Genomic DNA, 11,231 nt, shown 5'->3' with positions numbered 1-11,231 from the left:
CAGCCCGAGGGAAGGCCTGACCTGAGGGAGAGGCTTGACACGAGTTACTAGCTCGAGAGCCCGAAGGCAACATGACGTAAGGCTGACATCGCCTAGACGTCAGCCACTTTTTTATTGTCGGAAAATGGCTTGCAAGGGCTGGGTTTCGTCGCCGGATTCGAAATGGGGAAAAACAGTATGCATGCATGTCAAACCTTAGTAATTTCCAACTAATTTTCACATGCAAAGAGACATTTAAGTACCTGGAATGGATTCAAACTGAGCAAGAGCTCCAGAACCCACAAACTTGCCGGAGTTTGCTTCGAGGAGGTGACCAAAAACTGGGCAAGGTTTCAGAGAAATTTCAGGGGGTTAAACTTCTGGTTTCGAACTGGAAAAACACCACAAATCTTGTCCTAATCAACATTAAGACATAATGAAACAAGATTTGCATAGAAAACCTCACCTGGGTTCGAGTTTCAGATCTTGAAGCTTTCGGCTTCAATGGTGGTTTACATCGTGATGGTTCGATGACGCATGCAATGGTATAGCTAGGATCCTTTAGTCCCAGAGATTAAGGTTTCATGGTTTTGGAGTTTGATTTGTTTAATTTTTGAAGAGGAAAATGGGTGAGAGCTCTCGGAGCTCTAGAGAGAGTGAGAGTGTCGAGAGCTTAGAAAGAGAAAGGCACTTTAGAAAAATGGAGAAAAGTGAGAAAGATGAGTGGAAAGAGAGGGAGTGGAGAGTGCACGGGAAATTCCAAGCAAAAAAAATACTATTATTTTATTTACCTATTGCCAGGGCTATTCAATTGTAGAGGTGGAAATACTATTATTTTATTTACTTATTTTTTCCTATAAATACCTAACCATCATCTTCCACCTTACACCATATTTCAATATTTTCAACACTTTCTACCAAAGCTTTCATATAGTTTTTGTGTGAAAAAAATACCTAACCAGAACCTCATCCTTTCTTTTTTTGTCGATATAAACCCTACATCCATCCTCACACCAAAATCAATCCTTATTTTTAGCTAAAAATATTTCTTCATCTTTACATCCATTTGTACAATGTCTTCTTCAAGAAGAGTGTATAAACAGTTTGAGGAGCAACATAAAAGATTGTTGGCACAACAGGAAGAATTGGTCAATCTCGAAGAAGGTGAAGGTGGAGATGAGGCTTTAGCAATGGAGGAGGATGAGGATGATGACTATGGAAGGCATAGGGCCTCACATTCCCACCATGTCATGGAAGTTGTGGATCAGATATCCAAACCCATACGTTCTGCAAACTTCGATAGAAAAAGGGAAATACGAGGTAATAATCACTTGGAAGATTATTTTATCCCCAACTGTGTATTTCCTGATCATGTTTTTAGACGTCGTTTTAGAATGCAACAAAGTTTGTTCGATAAAATCATGAGTGCTATTTGCAGCCATGATGAATACTTTGTGCCACAAAAAGATGCTTTTCATGTTCTAGGTCTTATTCCTGAGCAAAAAGTTACTGCTACCTTACAGATACTTGCATATGGAGTATCTGCAAATAAAGTGGATGAGATAACGAGGATGAGAAAATCAACTGTTCTGGAGTCCCTGATGCGATTTTGCTCCGCAATTGAAGCCCTCTATACGAAGGAGTACATTCGGAAACAGATGCATAGGGATCTGCGAAGGGTACTGAGGAAGGGTGAGATGCGAGGCTTCCTTGGCATGATTGGAAGCATTGATTGCATGCACTGAACCTGGAAAACTGTCTAAGTACGTGGCAAAGAGCGTATGGAGATAGAAAAGGAGCCAAAAGTATCATTTTGGAAGTTGTGGCTTCATTTGATACATGGATTTGGCATGCATTTTTTGGTGTTCTAGGAGCTCAGAATGACCTAAATGTCCTTACCCAATCTCCAGTCTTCGACGAAGTGCTACAAGGAAAAGCACCCAGAGTCACATATTCAGTCAATGGCCATACATACGATGAGCCATACTACCTTGCAGACGACATTTACCCAAGGTGGACAACGTTTGTCAAAACAGTCCCACATCCAAAAAATGAAAAAGAAAAACACTTTGCAAAATGTTAAAAGGGGTGTAGGAAGGATGTGGAGCATTGTTTTGGTATCATGCAAGCTCATTAGGCGATTGTCAGGTCAGCTGCTAGAATGTTTGATGTCGAGGCACTTCGATCCATCATGATGACGTGTATCATTCTCCACAACATGCTCGTGGAAGATGAGTATGATTATGATGCCGTCAACAAATATGAGCCGGACACAATGAACAACTCAAGAACATGTATCTATTGTGCTCATGATGACACCAAAGATCCCATGCAACACGAGCCATTGGAACGGTATGGACGTTACAATCAATTGATCGTTCAACGGTACACTTCATTGCAAGAGTCTTACTAGCACAGTACCTGTCAAACTGACTTGATTGAGCACCAATGGGGATTGCAACAAGTTCAAGATAATTAAAAGGAACTTGTGGTGGAACAATAAAGTTCTTAGTTTATTTAGTGTGTTTTTTTAAGTTTATTTGATGAGCTTATGTAATTTTCTTTAGTGTGTTTTTTTTAAGTTTATTTGATGAGTTTATGTAATTTTATTCTGATAATGACATGTGGCGTGACGAAATTGGTTAAAAATCCAATCCGAAATTAAAACTATTTTTTTATTTATTATTTTATAAAAAATTGAATAATATTTTAAATGGACTAGGTGCCAGTGCATTTTGTAGGAGTGGAGATGCATTTGGCCTATTATTGTTCATTGGGGTCTATCACTGTTCACTAAGTGGATTAAATAGGCTGGGTGATGGCGCATTTTTTTTTTTGGGGTGACTTGCTCTAAGGAGCCTTCGATAAATTTTTCTTTTGTGCAGGTAACACAAGTAGTACACCATGTGCTATTATATAAGCGATGAGAAATTTTATTTTTTATGTTATTAATTTTTTAACACAAGAATCTCACCACTTGTATAGAGATTGGCAATATCTAAATCCCGGAACTATAATACGAGTTGAAACCATATTATGCTACAACAAACACCAAGTGCTCAAGAAGAGCAATGCTCCGTCAACATATACCCTTCAAAGCCACCATAGTTCATGATATTTCTCAGAACTGTTTGCCCCCATTAGTCGAATGGATTTCTGAATTTCTTCAAGAGTTCCGGGATATCATAACCCAGCATTTCATCGACGGCATCTATCATCTTAGGCTTTAACGTCTCGAATTTGTCAAAGCTGTAACCACTCAAGATGTCCCTGTAGCGGTTTACGTCCGGGAAATCCCCTGGAGGCAGATGGTGCTCCCCCTGAACCTGTATAGTACGTCAAGTGTGAGCATTATAGAGTAGAGAGTGCGCATACGCAGGGGAGGGAGGGAATAGTACCTTTTTAAATTCGTCTTCCAAATTATCAATAAGCTTCTGTTGAGCCGTAGATTTCCAAAACATGGCAGGCATCTCCGCCTTTAAATGGCTAATTATGCATGCATGTATCTTGGCAGCTCTGGCACGCTTCACAAATTCATTGATCTGCGAAAAACAAAGATCATAAAAATTCCATTCCATAGGAATCTGCAAGAAACATTCAGTTTAAATAAGGGGCCTTAACCTAATATCACCTCTACAATAAGCTTATAAGTTTGCAAATAAAACCAGAGAGTATCTTGGTAAAGTAAGATTCGAGATACGTAAATATAGCAAACTCACTTTGCGCTCACAAGCCTTCTTTGGAATATCTTTTAAATCAGACAAAAGATCTCTCTGTTCCTTTTCAAAGAGTTCTTTCCCGACTGGACCCGTAGCAGCCTCATTTACAGGTTTGTCATTGAATGAGCTGCAAAAGGGAAACTTAGCTTGCCAGGATCGAACCAAGGTATTTGCTAGGAAACATTGGAATATATTTGAAACTATAGGATTTGCTTCCAAGGAATTAATGAATGCAAGGATGGAGTGGCTACCCGATATAAACTCGCATGACCTCAGGAGTATTAACAACCCTCCCAAGTGACCACATCAACGCTCCATAAACCCTCATCAACTGCATACCAAGAATGAAAAATGATTTGAGCGTAACATCCAATGACCTAATTAAATTCCCACAAAAATATGTAGAGGGAAAATAATCAAAGAGATCCATTTATTGCCGATGCTTACTTCTTGAGTATCATTTTGATCTGCCTTGTTCAGAACAACACGAATTTTATCGTCATGGCCATGTAAAGATGAAATAACACGCTTGAAGTCATCACTAACATCAAGTTTGTGAGGATCAAACAGAAGTAGAATGAGGTCACACTTCGCAGCAAACCACGAAGTTACCCCATTAAAATCATAGGCTCGTTGCGTCCGTTGCTTCTCTCCAGATGAAACTCCAGGAGTATCCACAATAGTAATGTGTTCTAGCAGCTTGGATATAAAAATGTGTAAGCTTTGGGTGTTTTAGTAGACAATTTGTAGAATTTCAAGGTGATTCTGAGAGACAACTCACAGAATGTGGCATTTGAGCACACTCAAACTTTGACAAGAAAGCTGTTCCAAAAGTTGTAAGACCGCTAAATGGCATATCAGCTTGGACGGCAATAGTATTCCCAGGAATACTTCTTTCATCAGGCCCAGACTACACGCAAGAAGAATTAGCTACTAAACAATATTAATTTCAGAAGCATTAACAGAAAACAAAAAACTGCAAATGGAATTTGGAAAAGTTTAATGTCTACAAACAGCAACAGAATATATATCTTAACACTAACCCAAACAACTTTCTTAAGAAATATAAGGTAACAAGTGAAGAAATCTCAGGATCTTGTCTAAAACATCACTTTTTTTGTACTAATGACACCCAAAAAGCAAAAAGGAAAATGTACATGTACAACTGCTAAGCCTCTCAGAAGCATTTCCAAGAGATGCAAGAAATATTGTTAATTGTTTTATTGATCAATGACCACAAACACAAAATGTCCCTCAGTTTCTCTCCAAATTCCTAGAACTAGGCTAATAATAAGCTTAGTACCCTATCCAGACTCTTGGCATTCTGCCACGCTACTCTGCAATCTGCCTTCCAAATTCCTGACTCATGATTGATATGAGAGACTATTTCAACCAATAGAAACCAGACAAAATACAAATTTTTCTATTGAAATTTAAAAGATAAGAGTCTCTAATATATAGGCCAAAATGTAAAGTTTCATTTTCAAAATGTGCCAACGCACCCTAGTTTTAATGGAAATGTTAAGGGATATATACCCCTGCTGATAATTACTAAAAAGGGCGACACATAAATATAAAGGAAAAGTTTCTTTAAATTCAAAACACAAAAGTTTAGAGCACTTCCACCCCTAAAAAGCCCCACGGCCAATAGGCAATTCAATCTCCTGAGTGAATAGTAACAATTGCCCTATTGTATCTCCACCTCTAAACTGAATAGCCTAGGCAATTCGTATTTTTAACCAATCTCGTCATGTCACATGTCATTTTCTAAAAGTACAATTTTTGTGGATAGATTTTAAGTTTATTTGGTGTGTTTATGAAAACATTGAGAGAGATTGGTTGACAGTATTTGAAAATATTGAAATGTGGTGTAAGGTGGAAGATAATGGTAAGGTTTTTATAAAATAAAAAAAAAATACAATTTTTTTTCTGTATTTTTTAATAATGTTTAATATTTTTTTATTAACTTAGCTAATCTGGAGCGTTGGATTACAAAAAATTGAAATACAACAGCCTAGATTTTGACACATAGCCAACGATAACATTTCTGATTTTTGTCATTTTTTTTAGGGGTTTTCTAACTTTAATCCTTGAAAAAGATTTAAATTTAAAATAAACCTTGTATTAGATTACATATTGATTATAGTCCCTTGATGCGTCCTCAATTCAAAATAATTAATGTGTATTTTATTCAATGTCTCCAATTAAATATTTAATGTGACATCCCACATCGCCCAGGGAGTGATCCTTATATGTATATTCTCATCCCTACCTAGCACGAGGCCTTTTGGGAGCTCACTGGCTTCGGGTTCCATAGGAACTCCGAAGTCAAGCGAGAAGAGGGCTAGAGCAATCCCATGATGGGTGACCCACTGGGAAGTTGCTCGTGAGTTCCCAAAAACAAAACCGTGAGGGAATGGTAAGCCCAAAACGGACAATATCGTGCTACGGTGGTGGAGCGGGCTCGGGAAGTGGTCCGCCCCGGGCCGGGATGTGACATTTAAATTTATTGATATACACATTTAATATATTTTTTGACCAAACAAAAGTTTTTTTAATTTATTAATTTTATTTAACATTCTTCAAACTTGAAAAACTCAATTAATGTACCTAAATGTTACTACCGAAATGTATATACCGAAATATTAGTACCGAAATGTATTATATTGTATTTAAATATTAGTACTGAAATGTATGTACTCAAATGTATGCACCGAAATGTATTATATTAAACTAATGTGCCTAAATGTGTGTACTGAAATGTATGTACCCAAATGTATGTGCCGAAATGCATTATATTAAACCAATGTACCAAAATGTATTATATTTAATTAATGTACCTAAATGTTTGTATCAAAATGTATGTACTGAAATGTGTGTACCTAAATGTATGCACCGAAATGTATTATAATAAATTTAATATACCTAAATGAAGAAGACCAAGTATATCGAAATACATTGTAAAATAAAAATTAGTTTATTTAAATGTTTACAACAAAATATATTACGATGAATGAAATGAAAATTATAATTATAATGAAATAAAATTAATACATTAAAATTAAGAAGAAAAAGGGAAATAATTAAAACATAAAAAATATAATTAATAAATGAGGTGATTAACATATCAAGGGATTAAAATTAGATTTTGATCTTACTCATGGTTTTAGTCTAAAAGTCATCTTTGCCGAGGATTAAAATGAAGTTTCCTATTTTTTTAAAAACCGAAAAATATTTCTAGATTTTGACACATGACCAACGATAACATTTCTAGATTGATCCGACCTCGTTAGTGAAACTGGGCACTATTGGAAGTGCCATTAAGGCAAGTCATGGATGGCTATTTGTGTAAGAAGCTTAGTTTCTATATTCTTACTGAGTCCCCGTAAAGCCTTATTATATGGCTTTTTAACTTGCACACAACCATATAAAACATTTACTTTTAACTTTTAATTGCTAAGCAGTTCAACACTGTCTTAATGACAACATAAAAGGAGATAAATTGACAATTACCATAACAACGACAAATCGATCGGTTGTAGGCTCAGGACCAATGTGAGCTCCTGTCAAAAGTGAAGTAAGATAGGGGATGAAATAGATGAACAAGCTTTCTGTGCAAGACAAACTACACAAAGACACACTTTCCCAGAGGATAACTTGCCTGGATAACTACTTTTAAGCAAATGTTTAACGAATGTTGTTTTCCCAGTGGAGTATTGACCCAAAAGCATAACCATGGGTTTGGCATCAAAATCACTATTTTTCTGCGAAATAAAGCAACTAAATATCAATTGATAACTATAGCATGCCACAATTAGATAGAAGTTTGAGAAGATTGAAATAAAACTTCGAGTGACTGGGCATTAAATCTGATGAAAGAACTAGAAGAAGGGAATGATAGTCACTTACCACTAATGGGGATCCAAAATTGTTGAACTTGTAAGTAACTTCTAATGGCTTCAGCTTTTGAACATACAGTCTCTTCAACCCATCAATAATTGATGTTACAGAAGAAAGCGGTATCTAGAAATATGCCAAAGATTTTTTATAAGGTGAGTGCACAACTCATGTCTACCCAACAGTATTGCAAATTTCATTCTGTATGCACAGGAAATTTTATTAACTCTGACATATCACGAATTAAAAAAAAAAAAAAAAAAAAAAAAAAAAAATGCTCCTAAAACTGACATAAGCAAAGGTCTTTTCATTATTTTTCACTACGTAAAATGACCTCTTCTAGTCTTTGTTGTGGACAGAGTCTTAACTGACTCATAGTTTCGCATGACCATTGATAAACTTAACCTAATAAAAACACAAGTATTTTTGCAATCAGCTTGAAGTATAACAACTGGGAGAGACTGGAATGCAAAACTATCATAAATTTCTCACGAACAATGAAAAATAAACTCAACTTATTAAAATAAGAAAATTCAAGTTAGTATCAAATAGAAACAGTTTTACGATAAATCCTTTTTTTCTGACTATCGTGAAAGCAAAAGGGCAATGCCTCTTAAAATAAGAAACAACATATACCTTTTTTGATGATTCTGGAGAAAACCAAAGTGCTGAAGGTGATTGCTGCACAGCAGTTCCTGCGTCACAGATTATATGTAAATAGACAGCCAAAACCAAAAGTAACAGTACACATCTCGTACTTAGAGAAATTCCTCACCATTTACTTTGTTTTCATTTGACTTGTGCAAATGCTTTTTATTCTGAATAAATTAAGTAAACGAAATCAATTTCTTCGGCCATATACAACGACTAAATTAAAAAAAAAAATTCCATGACAATGAGTAAAATAAAAATAAGAAAGGTATAAAAAGCCCACGTACCACTAATAATAATGCATCCAAACCCTCCATAACAGGAGGTTTCAGACTTGCCAAGTCAACTAAAACACAACGCTCAAAGTTTAAGTAAAATGAGTGTGCCAAACAAGATTTTGAAATTAATAAATAAATAAAAAATACTTGTGTGCTTGGATTTCAAACAAAACAAACCCACCGTTGCTATTCAATAAACCGTGTGTACTATCATGTCCAGCTTGTTGTGCAAGAGAAACTAGCTAGAAATGACAAAGTAACAACATATCAGATTCCTATCAATCCAAATATTTGATTTTTGCTATATATGAAAAATAAAAATATCAGTTTATAAAATAACCTGCATAGCGGCAACGAACTCACTGAAACCAAGATATCCCTGCCTCTTTGAATCGGCCATGGCCCAAACCTTAAGAAAAGGAACGAACTTCAAAATTAAAAAAAAAAAAAAAAACAAAAAAAAGAAGGCTGGAAGCCACTAAAAAAGTGATATTTGACAAATGTAAACCCAAAATTCAAGTAACAAAGTTTAACCAAAGAGAGAGAAAAAAAAAGGAAGGAGCTTTCTGCTACAAATGTAATGTAATGTTTGGCATAGATCATAATCTTAAGCTTGAATTTGTCAAAGTAACCCAATATGTGCCAACTTCAACCGCGCTCTACTCGCATATTACGCATCACAATAACTATGCATTGCTCAACGGAAATACAAACCCTCACAACTCAGTCCTAACAAAATGTATTTCAAAAATGACCACGCGTCAACTGAGCTTACACTAACCTCTGCATAAAAACAAATTCACCAAATACTAATAGTATTGAATTACAGCAAACACAAGAAACAAATGAAAACGAGACGCAATAATTTGATAAAAGAAAATAAGGTAAATTACATTTTAACATCTTAATTTTAAGTCATATAACAAATTCATATCTCATTTTACGAATTCATTGCAATGTCAAATATTCGTTAAAAAATACGTTAATTTTTATGTTAAATGCTTACGTGGCAGGCGTGGCGCCCACCAAATTTTCCACGTAGACTGACTGACAAATTAAATTGATTAATAGAAAATTACAAAAATAATGCCTCTCTGTTCTCTTTTTCCCTCTCTTCGAATCTCAACACCGATTGAGGCTCTCGATCTGACTCGCCCTCGTGCGCACCTGGACGCGAAGAGCCGGGTTCAAGCCACGGCAAGATACAGGTTCGTGGTTGGTTGCAGGCGAAATGCAGATGCAGGTTGCAGGCGATGTCCAAGTGCAGCGGAGATGGATTTCATCGATGACCAGATAAAAAAATGGAGAAAAAGGAAAAAGAAAGGCAAAAAAAAATACAAAAATAAAAAAAATTAGTTTGAATGTCAGTCTACGTGTCAATTAATGGAGGATCCACGTATCACATTTGTCAGTGAGGACAGTCAATTTGACAGTTTGACAGTACATCAAATTCGTAAGTAGGTTTGTTATGTAACTCGGTTGGTAGTACCAAAAAAAAAAAAAAAAAAAAATCAAATAAACAAAATAAAACGCAAATTAACCTGCTTGAGCTCCTTCCGATTCAGATTGGACATGCCGAAGAACTTTATAGCATCACTCACGGTTATGCGCCCATCAGCGTCTGAACAAAACAAAACCGATACTCAATTTACAGTTGCTCAATTTTCTCGGAACCAAACAGAAAACTAAGAAATTTTCCCCGAAAAAAATGTGAAGAAAATAAATGCGTGTTTGTGCGGAACAGTGTAAGTATGTACCTGAATCAACGAATCGAAACCATTCCTGGTAGATTTTCTGATGATCTTTCGAGCACGAACTAATTGGAACTGAACAAATTTCCATAAATCGTAACCAGTGAGAGAATAATCTGATCGAAAAACTGGGATTTTTCAGATTTTAATTTTTCAAAATTTTTAAAACGGAAACGCTCTTGGAGGGTTTGTTTTTGTTTCTCCTTCCACCAGGGTTTGTTTTCGGGTTAATCCCCTACGACCTAGCATTTCAAATTATTAAACATCAAATTCAACGGTGAGATTGAATATGATGTAATCTAATGCTAAAAAATAGATTTAACGGCCTAAAATTAAATTTAAAATGAAATTTAAGGCTAAAATAATTAAAATTTTATTTAAATCAAAATTTACCCGAAAATTTTATATATACTTATGTATTTATGTTAAATTCACTTTTCTCATACAGTTATTCCATTTTATATATACTTATGTATATATATTTTTTAAAAGTACGTTTTACATATAATAAAATGGTATATTTAAAATGGTACATTTAAGATAAATTTTTTTTTTTAGAAAAATTATACAAATGGGTACATTTAAGGTTAAAAAAATTGAAAATCTTTTTATAAAAAATTAATGGGCACAAACTTATTCTATTTTTTTATTTTGAAAATGTTTTGAATTTAAAATTAATTATGAGTTTAATAAAGGTGTGAGCAGTAAAACCCTAATAAAATTACTATTTTTCATTTAAAAAAATAATAATGTAACTCACATGTAAATTCATTAATACATTAATGTTGGGGATTTCGATCAAAATCTGAAAACTAATAAGATTTCAGTCAATTAAAATTGGTAACGAGTGATCAGATACTAATTTAAAGAAATAAGAGAACCGCTAGAAGGGGAGAATTATAGACAGTAATGAAAACTAAGAGAAGTATTAGACCAAATATATACATCTCCTAAAT

General features: G+C 34.9%; 2 protein-coding genes across 2 annotated transcripts; one reads left to right on the top strand and one right to left on the bottom strand.

The window, feature by feature from the left end:
* The first annotated feature begins 1,052 nt into the window (after nucleotides 1-1,052).
* On the top strand, nucleotides 1,053-1,724 carry LOC137714498 (uncharacterized). Its single transcript, XM_068453699.1, has one exon. It carries the CDS (start codon nucleotides 1,053-1,055, stop codon nucleotides 1,722-1,724), a length of 672 nt encoding a protein of 223 aa, XP_068309800.1.
* A 1,188-nt stretch (nucleotides 1,725-2,912) lies between these two features.
* On the bottom strand, nucleotides 2,913-10,657 carry LOC137716250 (EH domain-containing protein 1-like). The gene is made up of 16 exons (XM_068455676.1): nucleotides 10,282-10,657; nucleotides 10,066-10,145; nucleotides 8,865-8,933; nucleotides 8,706-8,766; nucleotides 8,537-8,592; nucleotides 8,371-8,413; nucleotides 8,232-8,290; nucleotides 7,608-7,721; nucleotides 7,360-7,462; nucleotides 7,212-7,261; nucleotides 4,480-4,608; nucleotides 4,146-4,397; nucleotides 3,950-4,029; nucleotides 3,699-3,825; nucleotides 3,378-3,521; nucleotides 2,913-3,305 (listed from the first exon to the last, which is right to left on the bottom strand). The coding sequence occupies exons 1-16, from the start codon at nucleotides 10,364-10,366 to the stop codon at nucleotides 3,120-3,122; spliced, it is 1,638 nt and encodes a 545-aa protein (XP_068311777.1). The 5' UTR covers nucleotides 10,367-10,657; the 3' UTR covers nucleotides 2,913-3,119.
* Between the last annotated feature and the right edge of the window lie 574 nt (nucleotides 10,658-11,231).

The sequence above is a fragment of the Pyrus communis genome, chromosome 14, assembly GCF_963583255.1.
Source record: "Pyrus communis chromosome 14, drPyrComm1.1, whole genome shotgun sequence".
Taxonomy (NCBI): Eukaryota; Viridiplantae; Streptophyta; class Magnoliopsida; order Rosales; family Rosaceae; genus Pyrus; species Pyrus communis.
This window is presented reverse-complemented; position numbering and strand designations above follow the sequence as displayed.

Bases quoted from the DNA above. Each gene is read 5' to 3' on its own strand.
- LOC137714498 (XM_068453699.1), top strand. From the start codon at position 1,053: ATGTCTTCTTCAAGAAGAGTGTATAAACAGTTTGAGGAGCAACATAAA.
- LOC137716250 (XM_068455676.1), bottom strand. From the start codon at position 10,366: ATGGAAATTTGTTCAGTTCCAATTAGTTCGTGCTCGAAAGATCATCAG. The intron at 8,934-10,065 runs GTTAATTTGCGT...CCTTTTCTTAAG, and splicing joins ATCGGAAGGAGCTCAAGCAG to GTTTGGGCCATGGCCGATTC. The intron at 7,463-7,607 runs GTAAGTGACTAT...TTTATTTCGCAG, and splicing joins ATTTTGGATCCCCATTAGTG to AAAAATAGTGATTTTGATGC.